The sequence below is a fragment of the Hipposideros armiger genome, unplaced genomic scaffold (genome assembly GCF_001890085.2).
Source record: "Hipposideros armiger isolate ML-2016 unplaced genomic scaffold, ASM189008v1 scaffold_12, whole genome shotgun sequence".
Lineage (NCBI taxonomy): Eukaryota > Metazoa > Chordata > Mammalia > Chiroptera > Hipposideridae > Hipposideros > Hipposideros armiger.
The window spans coordinates 6,146,507-6,167,915 of NW_017731362.1; the positions used below are offsets into that span (position 1 = coordinate 6,146,507).

Sequence of the window (21,409 nt, forward strand, 5' to 3'; positions counted from 1 at the left end):
TTATTTAGATCATTCTGTAGAAGAAATATTACAGAGGAGAGAGAGAGCATGTTTATCAGACAGAGTTCAGTTGTAGTATGGAAACCTCCTAGCAATTTTAAGTAGAAAGTTTGGCACAGAGAATTAGATGCTTACACTGTCATCTGAAGGACTGACTGGAGGAGGATCCTTCTGTATTAATTCCTAAAATATCATAATGAAATTTCTTTCCAAGAGAAGCTATGTGTTTTCTTACTATCAGGACAGTGAAGAATCAGAAGGCTGCTTCTATTGGCAATGCAGCTGTTTTTTGGGGGTTTTTTTGTGTGTGTTTTTTTAAAGATTTTATTGGGAAATTGGGGACTCAGAATAGCCAAGTTGTTGTCCTTCAATCTTAGTTGTGGAGGGTGCAGCTAACTCAGCTCCAAGTCCAGTTGCCATCCGGCCGCCTAACAGCAGCTCGCAGCCGCTCAGCTCAAGGTGCTGTGTTCAATCTTAGTTGCGGGTGGGCGCAGCTGTATTTTTAAAACAACAAAGCTAGTGACCAGAGACTGAGAATGTCTCCAGGACTTTACTTAGCAGCAGAACTAAACCAAGATGCAGGAAGTGGGCCTCCATCTCATGTCTGCTTTCCGAAGGTAGCAGTTGCACATTCATCTAATAGCGTATACTAAGATAATTGCAGAAACCAATCTGCAAACAAGTTTGTGAAATACAGCATTTAGTTTTCTAATCCCAAAGCCACAGACAGCCACACTGAAGAAAGGAGGAGTGAATAAACCAGTTTTTGGTATTGAACTAGGTAGAAATTAGAAGTCTATTGTGCTAGCCCTAGCAACACAAAGTGATGCTGCATGTAGACAATGGTTTAGAGTAAATGAAGTAAAGTGGCAAAGGAGAGAATGAATGTGGAAAACATTTTGGAAGAGATTGTTTCCTTGTGACTTTCCAAATGATTAGTTCTGGGCAGAGGTGGATCTAGTTTTTGAGCAGCCTAAACCTTATATAATTTGATGACATTTTCTTTAATAAGAAGAATAGAAAATTGTCAATAGAAAATTTGACATAAAATTAGTATTCATTTCTAATAAAAATAAATCACAATGAATTATAATAAACTCTATAGACATTAAAAATTCCATCAAAGTAACACAGCATTTTTATTAATTAACTGCCTGACTCACCTCTGTAAGAGTGTTTTCTACAGTTTTTTACTACGGATACTGGATCACTTTTTCATATGTCAAAAATTCTGAAATATCATTTTTATTAAAAAAGATAATCCACTTTTATCTAGCAGAGTTGATCAAACATTTAAAATTGATACTTTAGAAAAGTTTCTTTTACTTTCACAATTCATTGATAATGCCACATTTAATTACTTTCATTCAACTTGGGAAATCTTTTTATTATGTTTTTTTCATGTTTGAGGTCAAAGCAAAGATTGCACTCAACAAAGTCAAACAATCCAGGAAGACTTTATTTAAGACTATTGCAATAGGGGAGAGAGGCCAGAGCTCAGTCTCACCTTGTTTCCACTGAAAAACGAGATAGAGTTTTTAAGGGCTACAATAAACTAGAGGAAAAGTACCTGATGATATCAGGGGGAATGTTGATCAGTGGGATGTGTCAAGCATATTGAATTGAGTTCGCCGATGTCTTTTTCTGTGTTAAGGCCATCTGTGTTCACTTATTGGCACCCATGGGAGTTAGTCTCCTATGCTTCTACAGAGCCTGGGAGATAGGGTTGCTATATCTGAGATGATTATATTTGGAAGGGGTGGGTTCCAGGTACTCGAGGAAAACATTTCAAGGTTGTAAGACTGGCAAGAGACTTTTAAAACTATTTCCATTTTAAAAAGGCAGAGAAAGAATTTATAATAATTTTTCTAAAGAAAATGCTCTAAAAATAAATAAGGGTGGCCAGGACCTACAGTCAGAAAGAAGCCTGTCTAAGGCATAGCCCAACTGAGGGGAAGCGGTAAGCCATCTTGGCCAGTGAATGATAACATCTCAGTGCTTTTTAAGTTTGCCTATGAAATGACTCCTTAAATACTCTTTGAATTAATGACATTTATTAGTTTGTGATTGGTAACATTATTTTATAGCATTTTATAATCTTATGGTATCTCTGTTGGTATCAGTATTAATCTCAAACCAACAAGAAATATAAATGTATGCGCAGTATGTTCATATATTTAACAGTAATTTATCAGAATAGCCTATGCATTACTTCTGCTGAAAAGTTTCTGTTCTTCTTCAATGACTGCTTTTGGTATGCTCTCGAAAAAGATTTTACAATTTGCTAGTCCAGGTCAGAATAATTTTTACCTTATTCTTGCTAATGTTCCAAAAACCTAAGATCATGTGAACACATGACCAGGGCTTCTCCCAGGAAAGCTGAGGCAAGTGAGGGCCCCCAAAGCTTACACGGCATTAGTTTCAGGTTATATCTACCCCCCGCTATTGGAGTGAGACACTGAGAAAGACAGGCATGGAAGAGAGAAGCTCAGGACAGTGCAGGGGTTTTTACATCCCCTCCTTATCACAGCTTTTCCTTCCAATTCCCAGGATGCTAGGGACACTTACTAAGGGTGCACTTATGGGATAGCAGTTGCTACTCAAAATCTCCCCGCTGCCCTTGGGTCAAAAGTGACCCAACTGGTTTTGTATGGCCCATGAGCTAAGAATGATTTTTACATTTTGAATGGTGAAAGAACAATCAAAACAAGACTTATTTTGTGGCACATGAAAATTATATGAAATTCCTATTTCAGTGTCCATAAACAAAATTGTATTGGAAAACAACCAGGCCCATTTGTTTACATATTCTCTATGGAAGGTATTGCGCTATTATACAGTGCCACACAGAGTTTAATAGTTGTGACAAAGACCACAAAGCTGAAAATATTTACTCTTTGGCTCTTTACAGTTTGCTGACACCTGGTCTAGAGTTATTCTTATCAGCTAAACCTGAATTTTTGATAACTGCTAAAACTTAGTATAATTGTTATTGATTTAACCCCTACCAAATACCAGGCATATGTGGTCCACCCAATGCAAAGAGCTGAGGAATGCAGCAGTTTCTGATATGGTGGTATGCCCCTCAGGGGCAACATTTCTTAATCACCCAGTCTTTTATTGCGCAAGTCATACAATGCAGGTGGTAGGCCTCCTCTGCTCTTGCAAGAGCTATCTCACTCTAGTTAAATAGAAATATGGAAGATAAAATTAAATTTCAGGCTGCCCTGCTGTTTAAAGTCTCTCTATAAAGATTTAATCAGCAGCACACTTTTTAATTTCACATCATCTGATAGTATTTGAGATTTCATGACAACAGCCTGGCAGTTTTCTCCACAGTTTGCTATTTTCCTTGAATGTAAATTTTCCACCTGGTTACTGACGACCTAGGTAGGAAGACCAAATTGTGATCTGTATCAGTCAGAATTCTGTTCAGCTGCATGAAGCAGAAACTCAATTAAACAAAGTTAACTAAGTAAGATTTTTTTTCCATGTAACCTAAGCCCAGAGGTAATAAGGAGTTGATGGCTAGTGTACCTGCTCAGGATTATAATTTTTTGAAAAGGTGGGCAAACATGGCTAGGGTGAGGTGTTGGGACGCCTTCTAGCTTCTAGTTCCAACATGCTTACCATTGTTTAGCTTTTCACCTTATAGCCACAAGATGGCTGTTGGACCTTCCAGTTTCTAGGCTGCATTTCAAGTAGGAAATTGAGAGAAACACAAAGGGCAAATGGAAAAAGGCTTGACAAAGAATTAAGTAGCAAACAGTAATGCAGCAAATACTGTCTGCCAAGCACTCTTCGAATCTTTCCAAACAATAATTCATTGATAATATGCTAGCTGAGTTCTTCCCCTTTAATAAGTTGTATACATTTCATTGGCCTAACCCATACTATTATACATGGCCATTCCTAGAGGAAAAGAGGTCTGGAAAGTTGGGCATTTCATAGTGGACACATTTGACTCACGAGGTTCTATTAGTAAGGAAGACTGGAAGAATGGATATTGGGCGACCAGAACAGAGGGTACCAATGTAGGTAACAGGGCCACTGATTTGGGCCATAGCATGGTCAACTAGGGTCATGTCAGCTGTCTTGATGATTTGTACCAATCACAGAGGTCAGATAAGGAGGTCAGAGATAGGACATGAACACATTGACTTTTACAGTCATTGAATGATAACTTTACTGTGGCATAAACTAATGATTGTAGTTCTTTTCTGCTTTGATTGAGAGCCACTGACCCATGTGGATGAGGGATAAGAGGTGAATAAAGGACAGTATATGTTGCCTGCTCCTCTAACATGGTATGATGGAGAATGAAAAGCAGAATCTAGTACATTCAACTCATCTGTATTTTTTAGTAGCTTTACTAAAGAGTCTTACCTGCCCTAACAAGTAGCAAGCTTTTGGAAGGCAAGGTTCATTTCTTAGGCTCCTTTATTGCTCCCATAAGGGCTAACTCTGAGGCAGCGCTCAAATTTTGTTCACTGATGAGGGCAGTTTACTCAGAAAAGTGAAATTTAGACTCAGGAACAATTCATCAGCTCCTGTTAATATTCAGCTCACTTCATCAAGATAAGTGGCTTCAAGGGATATGAGTTATATGCCCCATACATCCACCTTGCATGTGAAACTAGGAAAAGATTCCACTTTCGCTTCTGTCTTCCAAAGTGCAATCTGGTGTTTACAGAATATTAATGTAGACAGAGACCTTTACTGTCATTTACTCCTACCCTCCTATTTTTTCATTTTTGATTCGAAATCTGAGGCTCAGAATGGTGAAACGGCCTACCTATGAATTTTTGCATGCAACTTTGATGTTTTTACCTTACCTAATTTATTTATTTAATCCATAGAACCCCATCCTTATGTTTATTAGCAAAAATTTTTGGTCTTATCCTCAAATCCTTCTATGAAGAGGTCATTCCAACACTGATACAGCATCAGAGGGAAGCATCAGTATTTTTTGGCCTGATATTTTATACCTTTTTCAGCAAAAAATCATAAAGATCATTTAAAGGCCGTCAGTCCTTTCAGATTATGAAGTCTGTAGTTTTTACCAACAGGAAAAGCTTTTTGAAAACATTTTTAAAAAAACAACAGCTTTTCCCACTTCCAGAGGTGGGAGAAGTATAAAAAACTATAAGTTATTTCTGGGGAGGTGAGGTGGTGTGTGGGGTTAGATAGAGGTGGGTTATATTTTCTTTTCCTGACTCATATTGCTATGAATTAGTGCTGTGACAATTCAGTTGTCTAGACTCTTTCTACAGAACATAATTCTCTGGATACTTTCTAATTCAACACTGAAAAGAGTGTGACTTATTGGAAAGAGTGTGAATTTGGTGTCAGAGACCTGAGTTTGAATCTATGTCACATACCAGCTCTGTGATCTTAGACAAGTCATTGACATATTTCAACCTTCCTTTCTATAAAATGGGAACAATAACTCATAGAATTGTTGTAAGGACTACATTTAGAAAGAACATTTATTTCCATTCTTCCATTTTGTGTTTTCTTTGTACAGAGGGAAAAATTTATAAAGCTGCTGGACCAGTTGCACAACTCTTTAAGGATTGACCTGTCAAAATACAGGGTATGTACAAAATTATTTGCCTAATAGTTAAACGTTGTATGTGGCTCAGATGATTTCTGTCATATTGCAAAAAATTCTTCGCTATGTAACGGAAAAGTAAAAATCCTGATTATGGGACCTCGGGTCCTTTCCCACTAGAAGGTCCCCCAAGTAAGCAAGCAGGTGTCCCCTACTCAGGCACCTCACCACATATAAGCCTGCAACAATATTGTGTGTATATGTGTGTGTGTGGCTTAATTTTTATAGTTCTCTTAATAACGATCTGATTGAGTGGCCCTCCGCTAATTTACGCCTATGAAATAGACATGCGGTCCAGTCTTCATCTTGAAAGCTCACCCGTGTTACTGAGATATCCTGCTGATGTTTCCCCAGCTTTTGAGATTTTTATGGGGACTCTTTGTTTAATACACTACTCCATCAGTACAATGTGTTTTTCTGAAGCTGTCCTGAATTTATCATTAATATTTCTATACTTCATCTCCAGGTGAAACACTCAAAAATGTGCACACACATACACACACACACACAAATATTTCCATGCATGTGTATTTGTAAATACACACATAATTTTAGTTATAGAATACCTCAGTTACCAAAGATATTAGTTACAAATTTTATTTCCAAAAAAAATCTATAGTAATAACTATTTCATTCTTTAATAGTTTTTATCCTAAACATCTTTTCATATCTGCATGTAGGTATTTCCCCTGCATTCACTTTTTAGTATCTTCATTGCATATTTTTGGAAATAGTAACACCAAATTTTGTCAAACTCACCTGTAGTGTTGGAACTGTGGCCTACCTATGCTATGAGAACTGCTGTACTAGGCAATGAAAAAGATATTTGGGGGCAAGAGGGACCTGAATCTACCTCATTCACCATCATTTAGACACCTCATCTCTACTCAAGTTCATGAATAGCTAAAAGTTAGCCATGGTTTTCCTGGTAGCCCTTTGAAAAGTCAATCTGAAAGCATGTTAATATGAGAAATTTCTCAATGTTAAAATTGTTCCTTAAACATTTTCTTGAGTACATCTTTCCTTTCCTTCAAAAGTCTAAAGATCTGCATGATATTTCTCACCAAATCTCACTAACAGAAACTTTTCGATGAAATCCATAGTAGTTCACAGAGCGAGTATGTAATGCAGGCTTATTTTTTTAACTTTAAAAAGTTTTTGGGTTTTTTTATTAAAAGTAAGTGTAGCACATGTAAAATTTCCCAAAGTATTTCTGGGAAAAATTATCCATCTTGAGAAAATTATAAAAATATATTTTCAAATATATGCCATCATCCCCTCTTTTAGTAGCAACACTATTTTATGAACAAGAATGAATAACTTAATAATATTGCATTGATAATATTGTTCTGTATATTTTTATTCCATTTGAGAATAAAGACAAGGATATAGCTTTCAAAGACTAACAAGAGAATATTTCCAAATTGTTGACTTTCTGTAATGTTTTATAAAAATATTGCAAGAATACTATAAGGATATTTTAAACATTTTACACAGTTCGCTTTCCATTTACTTCCATAGAAAGCTAGTTTTAGTTTATTTTCCACCAGGGGCTTAATGCTGATAATTTACCCATTTTCTCTTTCCTAATTAACCAGGAAAACTTTCCTGCCAGCAACGCTGAAAGACTGCAAGACCTGAAGTCAACTGTTGACCTGCTAACAAGTATCACTTTTTTTAGGATGAAGGTAACTTATTTTATTTCTGTCGCTATCTTGGTGTAATATCACACATTTATTTCCTGGTAAAGCCTGATTTTACCCTTCTTTCTCTTTTATTGAAGTATAATTGACTTACAATATTACATTAGGTTCAGGTGCACAACATAATGATTCAATATTTATGTACATTAAAAAGTGATCACCGTGATAAATCTAGTTTTTTCTGTCACCATGCAGTTATTACCGTATTATTGATTTTATTTTCTATATTGTCCATTACTTTGCCATGACTTATTTATTTTATAATTGGAAGTGTTTACTCCTTAAACCCCTTTACTCATTTCACCCATTCCCCACTCCTGTTCCTTTGGCATCCACCAGTTCTCTGTATCTGGGTCTGTTTCTATTTTGTTAGGTTGCTTATTTGTTTTTTAGATTTCACACATTAGGGAAATCATATTTGTCTTTCTCTGCCTGACTTAGTTCAGTTAGCATAATACCCTCTAGGTCCATCCATGTTTTTGCAAATGGCAAGATTTCATTCTTATTTGTGGCTGAATAATATTCCATTGTGTGTGAGTCTCACATTTCCTTTATTCATCTAACAGTGGATACCTAGGTTGCTTCCATATTTTGGCTATTGTAAAAAATGTTACAATGAATATACGGGTACATATATTTTTTCAAATTGGTGTTTTGGTTTTCTTCATATAAATATCCAAAAATGGGACTGCTGGGTTGTATGATAATTCTATTTTTAATTTGTTGTGAAACCACACTGTTTTTATAGTGGCTGTACCAATTTACGTTCCTACCCGCAATGTACAAGGGTTCCTTTTTCACCACATCCTTACCAACAATTGTTATTTTTTTGTCTTTTTGACAATAGCAATTATGACAGGTGTGAGGTGATATCTCATTGTGGTTTTGATTTGCATTTCCCTGATGATTAGTGATGTTGAGCATCTTTTCATGTACCTGTTGACCTTCTGTACGTCTTCTTTGGGAAAATGTCTATTCAGGTCCTTTGCCCATTTTTTAATTGGATTGTTGTTGGTTTTTTGACATTTACTTATGAGTTTTTATATATTTTGGATGTTAACCTCTTATCAGATAAATCATTTGCAAATATCTTCTCCCATTCAGCAGGTTTCCTTTTCATTTTTTTGATAGTTTCCTTTGCCATACAAAAGCTTGTTAGGCTTTACCCTTCTGTTAGTCAGTACTGTTCAGTCTCAGTAATTAAGCTATGTTGCTTTTGCCTGAATTAAATTAATCTTCCAGTGTAAGTTTGTTGAAAAGGAATTATCCTAGACACAAAATATTCTGATACATTTGGCTCAAATTTAGTTTTAAATTAAACCCATCTTAAACAAAGCTCTTTAGTAAGTGGACATGACACCAAAAAAAAAATCTGTCAGAATGTTAAATGGAAATGGAGTTTATTTCTGAATTCTGTTTTAACTCAGATGTCTTGCTGACTTCTTTATTGCAAGAGAGTAGCTGACACTTTTAAATTTACCCCAATTGTGGCCACTTCCATTTTTAGCACCGGCAATGAATACATAACAATATAGCTTAATCCATTAATATATTTAACTATTAGCTACCAAAATATGCAGGCATCTCTTTTTAGATACATCTCCTCAGCTTTAATAGCAAGTTCTCTGCAATCATAATTTTGGTAACAGGCAATTCATGTAAAGCTTTCCTAAAACTACTTTGTCAAGTTATGGACTAAAAATTTTTTATCTTGGATAGAGTTTTACAATGTTTATTCAGTAAATTCCTGTACAGAAAAACATTTTTTTTCAGTTTTTCCATGATTATTTTCACTAGAAACATTAAAAATGGTATTTCATACTATGAGAGGCAGGAAACAAAACCATACTATATCAACAACCATTCAGATTCATTAAAGTTCATTTGGTTTAAAATCATGGTTAAAATGGGTGACTGGAATAAACAGAATTTTTGTCAGTTCTGATCTACTGGCCCCAGCGGGTAGAAATGTGTCAAGAATGACAGTGAGACTCAAGCCAGACTCAGTGGTCAAGTTTACGAGTTGACTAACGATTCCTGCCGTTGTCACTGAGTGGATGAGGGAATGGGGAGAGTGTAGGGGGCCCCAGCCCATGCGCCACCTATCTGCCATTCCTCAGTCACCAGCCTTGGCAGGTTTTAGAAAACAAATCTCCTCAAAGTTGCAACTCCTCCTCCACCCTCAGTACCAGCTGATGACTTTTCTTCCTATTTCACTGAAAAAGCAGAAGCTAACATTGGAGAGCTTCCCCAAGCTCCGCCCTCTGACCCTGCCACCCACCCCATCTACCTCCTTACCTGCATCTGTGTCCATATAGTCTTCCTTCTTTTTTATTACTATCGATTAGCTGTCTGTTCTAGAAAAGGCCATCTTTCCCACTTGTGCAATTGATTTTCTCCCCTCTTCAGCACTAACACATTGCTTCATCAATCCTCTTCACCCCCCTGAGTTATCACATTTCCCCTCTCTCCTGGATGGATATTCTCCATCAGCAAACAAGCCATTAATTTTCCAACCTTAAAAACATTGCTTGACTCCACTTTCTTTTAGAGCTAATACCCTAATTTGTCTTTGCCTTTACTATCAAAACTCCTCAAAACAGCCCTCTTTACATTTTCTTTCCAATTTCGTTTTCCCCATTATGTTTTGTACAAATTTCCTCCTCTCATTATCATTTTACCTCATTACAGTCAGTCAAATTCACTCCTTTCATTGTATAGTTTTGACAAATATGTAATTATATAACCACTACTACAATCAAGATATAGCACATTCTGGGGCCAGCCGAGTGGCTCGTTGGTTAAGAGTTGGCTTGGAAGCATGAGCTCTGAGCAGCAGGGCCGCTGGTTCAGTTCCCACATGGGCCAATGAACTGCGCCCTCTACAGCTAAGATGGTGAACAACAGCCCAACTTGGGGCTGGGCTGCCATGAGTCACCAGCTACGATGTAGGCTGCTGTGGGGCTGCAGTGGGCTGCCGTGGGCTGCCGTGAGCTACCGTGAGTGGCCGGCAGCCAGTGTAAGTGGCCAGCAGCTGGCGTGAGCTGCCATGAGCAGCTGTCCAGTGGCCGGCGACCGATCCACCTCAGCCAGGAAGAACGCAATGATAATACCAACATGGGCTAGTGAAGCAACATCCTCCATAACTAGACTGAAGAACAAAAGGACAGCACCTTGTCTGTTTCCCTTCCCCAATTCCCCAACGCCGTTCCCCTCCCCCAATTCCCCAATAAAACCTTCAAAAAAAAAAAAAAGATATAGCACATTCCGTATGACTCTGGAATTCCCATGTGCTGCTCCTGTATAGTCAGTCCCTCTCCCGTTCCCTGGCAGCCACTTATCTGTTGTTGTCCCTAGTGGTTTTACCTTTTCCAGAATGTATTTCATGTAAATGAAATAATATACTATGTAGTGTAACACATCGGCTATTCATTTTGTTCAGTGTATCAACAATTTATTCGTTTTTATTTCTGAATAGTAATTCTTTGTTTTATAGACATAACTATAGGCACTTGGGTTGTTTCCAGTTTGGAATAATAATAAATAAAATTGTTAAAAATATTCATGTATGTACTTTTAGTAAACATAAGTTTTCACTTTCCTCAGATAAACACCTAAAAGTGAGCTTCCTCGGTCATTTGGTAAATATATGCTTATTTTTACAAGAAATGCCAAATTGTTTTTCAAAGCAGTTGTACAATTTTGCATTCCCAGCCACAGTGTATGAGAATTCCAGTTCCAGTTGCTGTACACCTTTTGGTGAAGCTCTTGGCATTTTCTGTGGTTTTAATTAATTATTTTTTAGCCATTCTAATAGGAATGAAGTATCTTATTGTGGTCTTAATTTTCTCTGTTAATTGATATTGTTGATTATCCTTTCTTGGCCTGATTTGCTGTGTGAGTTTCTTTTATGAACAATCTGCTGAAATATTTTGCCTAGTTTTCATTAGGTTGTTTTCTTTTTGTTGAGTATTAAGAATTCTTAATATACCCTAGGTGTAAGTCTTGCATCAGATACTTAATTTGCTAATATTTTCTCCCTGTCTGTTTTTTGCCTTTAATTTTCTAACAGTATCTTCTGCACAATGTAAGTTTTATTGTTGATGAAGTCTACTTTATCAATTTTTCCAACTATGGATAGTGCGCCTGACTAAAGCAAGGTCATAAAAAGAATTTCCTGTTTCTTCTAATAGTTTTATTTTACCTTTTATATTTAGTCCAATGTTCCATTTTGAGAGTTTTCAGATAAGCTCTGAGGAATGAGTCAAGGATTTTTTTTTGCATATTCATGTTCAGTAGTTTGAGCACCATATATTGAAACAACTATCCATTGAATGGCATTTGCCTCATTTTAAAATAATCAATTAGTGATGTTTATTTGGGTGTATTTCTGGACCCTCCGTACTGTTCAGATATCTGTACTTCCACCATTTCCTTGATTACTGTAGCCTTATAGTAAATCTTAAAGTCAAATAATGTGAGTCCTCCACCTTTTTCTTCTTTTTCAGAATTGTTTAGGTGAGTTCTTGTTGGAATTTTGATTGGGGTTGCAGTTAATCTATAGATCAGTCAGGAGAATTTTCCTCCTATCTCATTGGCTGCTTTTTTTCTGGTCTTCATTACTGTGTTCTTTCTCATTCGCCTGATGTCATAGGGCTAGACTAACCCAGGGTTTATTTCTTGGACCTATTCTCTAACCATGATCATCTAGTCTCATTTCTTTAAATACTTCTCTAAGCTAATAATTTCCAAATTTATATCTCTAGCCCAGGCATCTCCACTTCTCCAGACTTATTTGCTGAGATGTCTACTTGAATTCTGATTGTATGCATAACCGTCTTCTCAGTCTCAACCTGTCCAAAACTGAACTCCTGATCTCCCAAGCACAGTCTTACCCATCTAAATTGAGGCAACTTGCATTGTACCGATTAATCAGGCTCAAACCTTGGGGTCCTGACTCCTCTCTCTCACACCAATCTTACAATCTGTCAGAAAATCCTGTTAGCTGTTTCTTCCAAAATTAACTAGAGTATGATTTCTTATAACAGCTCCTAGCTTACCACTATATTCCAACCACTGTGTTCTCTTGGCTGGATTATGGCACTATTCTTATCACTGGTCTTTTTACTTTTTCCATAGCCCACCTTAAGGGAGCATAAGGGAGCCTTTTGAAAAAGATTAATAAGGTCACTTTGCTCTTCTGCTCAAACAGTCCAATTTCTCCACGCTCGGCTCAAAGCTAAGGTTCTTACAATGTATATACGACTATATGATTTCCCCCCTGGTCTCTTGGTCTTACGTCTCTGAGTTCATCTGCTATTGCTATCCTGTGTGTTAATTCTAGTCCCATGAAATACCCCCTTTGTCCTTTTCTCTGTTACTGTTCAACATGCATCATCATGTAATATGTGTTACTGATTTATTTTGTTTGTTATCTACTAGAATTTAGGTGCACAAGGAAAGGGATTTTTGTTTCTGTTATTCATTGCTGTATCACAATGTCTGGCATATAATAGGTGATAAATAATTGTTGAATGATGGAATGGAATGAATGAATGAATGAATGAAATGATGATGTGATTGGTCGCTTTAAGTGTTTCTATTTGAATGTTTACAACTAGGACCATTTTCACTGAGTTGTCATATCAGAAAGTTAAAGTGGATATTAAGACATTTAAAACATTTCTAAGATCACATTTTTTCCAAACACAGAAAAATCAACTATAAACATTTATTGGATATTATTTGATTTGCTTATACTGTATTGCAGTGTTCTACTTTTGGATTTAAGAAAATAATTTGTCTGTCAGGTTCTGGAGCTGCAAAACCCTCCAAAGGCCAGCATGGTGGTGAAGGACTGTGTCAGAGCTTGCCTGGATTCTACCTACAAGTATATTTTTGACAATTGCCATGAACTGTATTCCCAGCTAATAGACCCGGTAAGAAGAGATGTGTGTCTACTCTCTGTTTCTAATGTCTGTTTCCATAAGCCTAGAATGACAGTAAATAGGAAAGTATGTTTGTTTAATTTCACATTAACTTTAGGCTTTGAGAATTTTGATATGTTTTCTTTACATTTGAACATCATTTTATATACATGAAATAATTAACTCCTTAAGTAACTTTTATGTACATGAAATAATTCACTCCTTACAGTAACTTTAGTAAAGATGGATATTATTGTTCAGGTTTTTCAGGTGAGGAGTCAGTTTTAGAATTCAGTGATTTACTCAGGGTCACACAGTGGGCAAGTGGCAGATTTGGGACTAGATTTAGGATTCTAACTCCTGCTCCTATGTTCTTCCCCTAATTCATACTGCCTCCCTTACCATTTTACCTCATCAAAGTGACAGATGGAGACATTTTTATAGAACAGGATCGTAAAATTGCCATATATAGAATATAAATTTATTATTAAGCGATATTTCAAAATACAAAAGGAAATACAGAAAGTAAATCAATCATGCATATATTTACCATCTAGATGACCGATGTTAGCATTTAGCAATGTTTGCTCTGCTTTTTATTGTTTAAAGATATTAAATGTTATACATGAAATGGCATTGCTCTTTCCCTTTTCAAATTCCGTTCCCCTCTCTTCCTCCTCCTTCAGAGATGAGCACGCCTTTAATATGGGTATGTTTGAACATCTTTTCACATGTGCTCAATGAACACTTAAGTTTTATCTTCTGTGAACTGCCTATTAATCTTTTGCTGATTTTTCTCTTGGCCCGCTTGTAGTTTACTTATTAATTTGTATAAATTTTTAAAATATATTCTGGATACAAATCCTCTGATGGTTATGTGGTTTCACATGTTACTTCCCTCTTTATATGTGATGTTTCTTTCTGTTGCATTGAAGTTTTCTAACGCATGCTATGATTTATATATTAAAATCTGCTACCACTTCTATAAAACTTGTGTTTGGAGATAGCTTTTTAACATGTACCTACTGCCTGTCTACTTCCCTGAAGAATGTATTTGCTCCACTAGATATTGAAAACTGTGCAATTACCTGTGGAACTTCCTAGTCACTTGAGTGGGGCAGGTTGTAGAAAGTATATGGTGGGTGAAGGCGAGAGAGAATCTTTCAAGTTAGGTTTCAAGCTAGGTTTCTGTGGTATTAGATCTTTCTGGAGTCTTTGATTCCATAGCCTCATAGGAGAAAAAAAAACTAAAGCTGATGTTTGTCATGATATAAGCAAAACAGTATATAACAACATAATCGTCATAGCTTTGGCTTGTCACCCATGCTAGAGTGCTCTAGTTTAGAAACGTGGGTCTCTGAGATTCCTAGGGATTAAATGGCCTCTCACTTATATTGTGCTGTTGGGTGGCTTTCTAATGCCTTCCCTTTGTCTATTCTCTACACTCTATCTTCCTCCCACAAAGTTTTTCAATTCTTCTTTTACATTTTCAACATCATTTTCTTTATTGTACTTAAAAGATAAAATTGAAGCTTTTATTATACATATAAGTAGATTTATAAGTTACCCATATATAATTTCATAATCAATCTCACCAGGCATTACCAGCCTCGGTTTCCTACCCCTTGCAACTCCAAACCCAAACTGGTCCCCTTTCATGGCCCCTAAAGTATATGATCTCCATGAATTGACCACTGTCTTTTACATCCATGCATTCATGTATCCTGTTCTATATGCCTAAAATGTTCTTCCCCCATTCTCTGCTGTCATTAAAATCCAAATTAAATATGAGCACCTGGTCTGCTAACTCAGTGGTGAACCAAATCACCAAGGTACAGTAGCAAACCTTATTTAATGTATTCCTAATATATTATTAATAATAACAATAATAATAATCAGTTTTATTTATATAAGAGATTTAGAAATATGAGCAGTTCCCATAAAGCAAACATGCCCCTAACAAGAAATAAATAAATTGTTACATAAAAATGAATGTAATATAGCTTAATATTTGCTGACTTGGCTTTTCAGAAAAGATAGTTACATAATTTGCTATCCAACTAGTTTTCTTTATAGGTAGATAGATCTATAGATTTTATATGAAATCTAGTCATTGTGAGAATGTTTGGATCTAAGCTTTAAATCTAAGAAAAAGGCTTTTCCATAAACATTGTTATTATTTGAAATTCTAAAGGAAGCACCCAAAGGATCTGAATAATTTAGAAAATGCTCCCTAGGGCCCTTCTGAAGCCATCTCAGAACAATTTTAATGATTAAGGCTGATCTCCCATCAGTTGACTGCAACCCCATTCTCCAGGAGCTCAAGTGAAGACCTTCCTTTCCTCAAACATTACATCTGAATCGCCCTCAAACTCTGATGATGGTATCTTCAATATTAAATACCTTATCTTCATAATACGTATCCAAAACCTGACTACTTTTCACCAGCTCTGTGCTTCTGTCCTGGTCTGACCCACCATCACTGCTCACTTGGATGACTGCATAACTTCCTAATAGAGGCCAGTGCTTCCACCCTCCCACCTTATGTCTGTTCTCAACAGAGCAGCAAGAATGATCTTTTTAAAAATAAGCCAAATCATGTGACTCCCTCGCACAGATGTTCTAATATCCCTTTATTTCACTCAAAGTTGAAGTCCTTACTATGGCCAGTAAGACACAGGATCTGGCCCGTGTTTCACCTTCCACCTCACTTACTCTATTACTCTATCCTTTCACACATCATCAAGGGAGTGGAGAGTCGAAGAAGAGTTTGCCCACAGGAAAGTAACACGAGTAAACTGTACGCCTGGTACTTATAACAGGGCCTGGATCATAGTAGGTGCTCAATACATTTGTTGAGTTAATTGAATAAATGAATAAACAGTCATTCTTTTCCTCAAACAATACAATAAGAATATGTGGGTATATTTGGCCTATTATAAACAAGACTGAAAGAAGTGCCCTATTTCATGGCCGACCCTCAGTGCTTACCTTAAGCCTCTTGCAGTTTGTGCGAGGTCATGTCACAGGGTCCTGGACGATGAGATATGGGAGGATTTGATGAAAGCCACATCTAGTCCCAACCCTTATAAACATTCTGCAGTATCCTCCAGCTCTCGTCCCTTCCTCTGTAACCTGGAAGGATGCATTCCAGATGGTACAGCTACCAGATGAAGGAGGGCTATCCGGCCATTTCCAGACCTTGGGTGCTTAACAAATAATCTATTATTACATTAACTCACTGAGATTTGGAGATTTATTTGTTACCACAGCACAATTTGCCTTATTTTGACTAATAGATTTTTAAATCCATTTCCAGCCTGCCACCCTGACTATTTAAAATATACCCGTTTATATGACTGTCTTATCAATAACTCTATAATCTCCATTCATTCATGGGATTAAGTCCAAACTCTTTGCCAGTATCCAAAAGCCCTCCAAGATCTGAGCTCTGACTATCTTTTCTTATTTCAGCCCCGTTTCCACCTGACGTTCTCTTAGTCAGCACATTGAACTTCAGGGTGCCTTTGTCGACATTGTCTTTAGCTGCTGAAAGTTGCTCTGCCTCCCCAAACCCCTCATGGCTAACTCTAGCTCATCTGACCTTTTCTTCAGAAAGCCTTTGGGACCTCTCCGAGCTGAATTAGGTCTTCCTGCTCTCAGTGCTCATAATACCCTGATATGTCACCACCAGTGCACTTATCATGCTGAATTCATTAGGCACATAGTGAAATATCAGTTTGGCACTTCTCCCCACTAGGGGAAGTGAGTATCATCTCTGTGGCCCCAGTATTCAAAACTGTGCCTGACAGAGAGTAAGGTTGATAAAGTAATTAATAAAAAAAAATTTTATAAAAGCAGCAAAACTCCACTTCCAAGCCTGTGGTCAAGACCATGATCTCTGATCAAAACCCTTGAGCTCAAATTCCAGCTGTACTGCTGATTAGCTTTGTGGCCTTGGATGAGCTACTTAGCCTCTTCATGTCTCATTTTCTTCCTCAGGACATATATATATATTTTTAATATTTATGCTACTTCTATTTTATCTGTGTTTTCTCTAGATGAGTTCCTGCCTCAAACCAAAAATAAGAATTTCAGGGTTGTTACACACATTACAATTCTGATTATTTAAATGTGGAAGCATACTTTTCTCTCTCCAGAGGGGTTTCAAAGAGCTATATAAAAATAGTGCTGGGAATAAAAATGGAAAATAGATTTGACAGGAAAGTCAGAAGTTAGAAGAACAAGCTAGAAATGTGGTTTTGTAGGCTGGCTACATACTCATGGAGCAGCATTTACCTGGCTTGAATCACCAAGCTCCATGTTTGTCCTTCAGTTTAGCAAAACTAAGAATTCAAATGTAGCAATGTGGACATGCATGACTGATCTCTTGCATAAAGACACCTGAGAGATCAAATGATAAACTAGCCCAATGTTGTTGTAATTATATTTCTTTAAGTAATAATGAGTTTAAGAATCTTCTCATAAACTTACTAGGTTTTTGAGTAACCATTTTTATGAATTGCCTGTTATTATCTTATGCCTATTTTTTAAAAGTGGAATTTCTATATTTTTCTGTTTAATATTCTGGTGTTTCTTGGTCCTTTGTTAACTTACATGACAGAGATTTTTCACAATCCGTCATTTTTCTTTATCTTTGCCATGGTGAACATTTATAAGAAATTCTCAATTTTAACATAATTAAATTATTCAGTTCTTCTATTTAAAATTGATGCTTTGGAGTTTTAAAAAGTCTTTCCTGCCTATCTCACAAATAGAGGTCTCTTTATGTAGACTTAATAAAATAGATGTGTTCTAACTTGGTAATAATCACTTTTAAGAACAACCAACTAATTTCTCTTGGGGTTGTTTTCCATGTTCCTTAAGCATTTTCAAGATTATAGATTTTCTTTTCATATAGATGTTCTTCTAGGACAGGATAAGCAAAAACATTTTCAAGTCTAGGTGTTTGTTTATGATTTTAAAGAAACTATCATTTGTTCCCTGAGGTGTCCTCAGAGGCTACACTAGTGCCTGTCATATAATAATGTCGAATATTTGTCTGTCCATCCATCCATCCATCCATCCATCCATCCATCCATCCATTTGTGGAAAATCACATATATATTCTTAGATTCTTTTTGTTTCCCTCCCAAATCAAATTCACCTACCTCTTCTTACCTCTGAGGCAATCTCTATTATGAATTCGATATTAGCTCTCTGGTTCATCCTTGTATACATTTATTATAAATGTTTATTATCCATTTGTGGTATTTTCTGTATCTCCACTAATTGCTCATATACTACATTTTATACACAGGTAGTACAGTGGTATGGTTACATGTCCTAACTCCAGAACCAGACTACCTAAACGTTATTATTTGGTGGGTCTACAATTTTTAAAGCTCAACATTACTTTTGAGACACTATGCTAATATACCTGGGACAATTTATTGATATTTTTTTACTGCTGCCTATCACATTATTACACCATAATTTGCATATTAACTCCAATCCTTCATTTCTACAAACAATAGTGCAGTGAATACCGAAAAAGGGACATGTGCAGCTTCCAGTCTGTGTTCTTAAAGAACAGGAGGATGCCTCCTTTCCTCTACTTTTCCATTTCTCCTAGAAATAATATAAACTTGGCATCTTGTAGCATGTGGTCAAAAGTACCCTGTAGTTTTTCATGTATGTTAAAATGCCCTGTTACTTGTCTGAATCACACAGTAAACATCGAGTTTAATGAGAACAGAAATTCTATCTGTCTTACTTACTATTACTGAATTTACAGCACATAACAGTGTGCCTCACATACAGTAGCAGAAATAAAGAAATACTTGCTTATTAATGGAACTTTTACAAAAACATCTTTTTTAAAAGTCATTTTTCAGTTATAGTTGACCTACAATGTACTATTAGTTTTAGGTGCACATCATAGTGATTAGACATTTATGTACTTTACAAAATGATCACCCTGATAAGTCTAAGTACCCCTCTGGCACTGTACATAGTTATTACAATATTATTGATTATATTCCCTATTCTGTACATTAAATCCTATGACTATTTTGATAACTGGCAATTTGTACTTCTTTATGCATTTCACCTTTTTAACCTCCCTCCCCAACACCCCTCCCATCTAGCAACCGTCAGTTTGTTCTCTGGATCTATGAGTTTGTTTCTGTTTGATTCACTCTTTTTTTGTGTGTTTTAGATTCCACCTATAAATAAAATCATATCGTATTTGTCTTTCACTGTCTTACTTATTTCACTTAGCACAATACCCTCTAGGTCCACCCGGGTGGTCACAAATGATAAGATTTTATCCTTTTTTATGGCTGAGTAATATTCCATTGTATATATGTATGACAATTTCTTTATCCAATCATCTGTTTGTGGGCATTAAGGTTGCTTCCATATCTTGACTGTTGTAAATAATGCTGCAATGAACATAGGGGTGCATATATCTTTTGACTTAGTGTTTTCTTTTTATTCAGAGAAATACTGAGAATTTGAATTATTGAATCATGGTAATTCTATTTTTAATTTTTTGAGAAACCTCCATACTGTTTTGTGTAGTGACTGCAGCAATTTATACTCCCGCCAGCATTGCACAAGGGTTTCCTTATTTCTCTTTGCACGCCATGACTTATTATTTCTTGTCTTTTTGATGATAGCCATTCTGACAAGTGTGAGGTAATATGTCATTGTGGTTTTGATTTGCATTTCCATGATGATTAGTGCTATTTAGCAGCTTGTTATGTACCCATTGGCCATCTGTATTTCTTCTTTGGAGAAATGTCTATTCAGATCAAGTGTTTTGAAGGAGGGTGCTCATGTAGAAGATCAAGCTTATCATTCAACTTTGCTATTATAGCTAAGTTGTCTCTTGAACCTATAGAGTGCTTGTCTCTCAAACCTTTGTGATTGTCCAAGGAGCCTATTTTATTTTTAATGGCTCTCAGTATTTAAGGGTATGACAAGACCTGTCAGTGTCCCGAAGGTTGGAATCTGTCAGCACCTAGATTCAGGCTAATAGGTAGCCAGGCCCTCAGGCAGCAGCTTTGAAATATACACAGTCCTGTGGAACTGCAATTGTAAACCCTGCTGGCCTCCAGACACGGTGATCTGGAGGTGTCCTCTGGGTGACAGTGGCAAAAATCGGGGCTCCATAGAAGTGGATAAGCTCCTTTCCAGGAGATTCTGGTGCGCTGGATTGAGGTAGGAGAGCCAGGGATGGTGTCCTCTGGCCTGTGTTCCCTGAGAGCAGCATCATAGGCCTCTAGATGTATGACAGTCCTGAAGCGTGCCCGTCAGGCTGACGCCCCAGAACAAATCAATATTCATACTTATTCACTAAAAATAATTATTTTGATGTAAGTTGTGATGGAAATGCTGTCTTAAAGTAATATGTACTACAACTTTAGAAATTAAAGTTAACCATGAATTATAGTACAGAATCAAATTAACCAGTAACATTTTTGCTTCACTTTCCTTTGCTTTCTAAAATACAGCCTGGAGAACTATAAAAAGACACTTAGAGTATGTGATAAGTCTTTCTGTAAGTTGTTTTCATGAAATATTAAATTTGAAAATAGTTGTCAAGCTCAGCTTTAGGAATAACGTGTTTTTTTCTCCCAGCCTATCCTCATTACCTGAAGTCCTAATAAAAACGGGGGGGGGGGGGGGGGGGGGGCTAACTTTTAGTACTACATATTTCCACATAGCATTTTATACACTAATAAATGTTTAAAAAGATGAAGCAGAAATTAAGAGGTTTTATCAAGCTCCTATATTTAAAAAATATTTCAAACCTCAACAGTTATCATAAAAATAGATAAACTTGCATGTGTAAATTTCTGAGGAGAAATTGACTTGGGGAGATAATCACTGAGAAAACAGGTGAGGGAAATAGAAGCAGATACATGAATTCTTTCATCCTTTTAGGAAACTAGCCTGTGGTTGATATATAAATTCCCCTTCTTCTTGGAATACCATTTTCTTACAAAACACATTTTTCTTTTTTTTGTTTTTTAAATGATGTTAATCTTACTTCAGTTATTATCGAAAGCCATGTAGGCCTGACTATGCTAATTCTTGGTGTTGCCCACAGACTCTTTAGTTTCACAAAAAAAGAGAGAATTGAGGTGATTCTTAAT

At 36.4% G+C, this 21,409-nt stretch overlaps 1 protein-coding gene across 1 annotated transcript in view; it reads left to right on the forward strand.

Moving 5' to 3' along the window:
• The window catches only part of UNC13C (unc-13 homolog C), a 565,880-nt gene that overhangs the window by 317,511 nt on the left and 226,960 nt on the right, over window positions 1-21,409 (forward strand). The window contains exons 15-17 of the mRNA XM_019664136.1: window positions 5,528-5,596; window positions 7,213-7,302; window positions 13,128-13,256. Of these exons, the coding sequence (XP_019519681.1) occupies window positions 5,528-5,596; window positions 7,213-7,302; window positions 13,128-13,256 (288 nt within the window). The remainder of the gene's footprint in view (window positions 1-5,527; window positions 5,597-7,212; window positions 7,303-13,127; window positions 13,257-21,409) is intronic.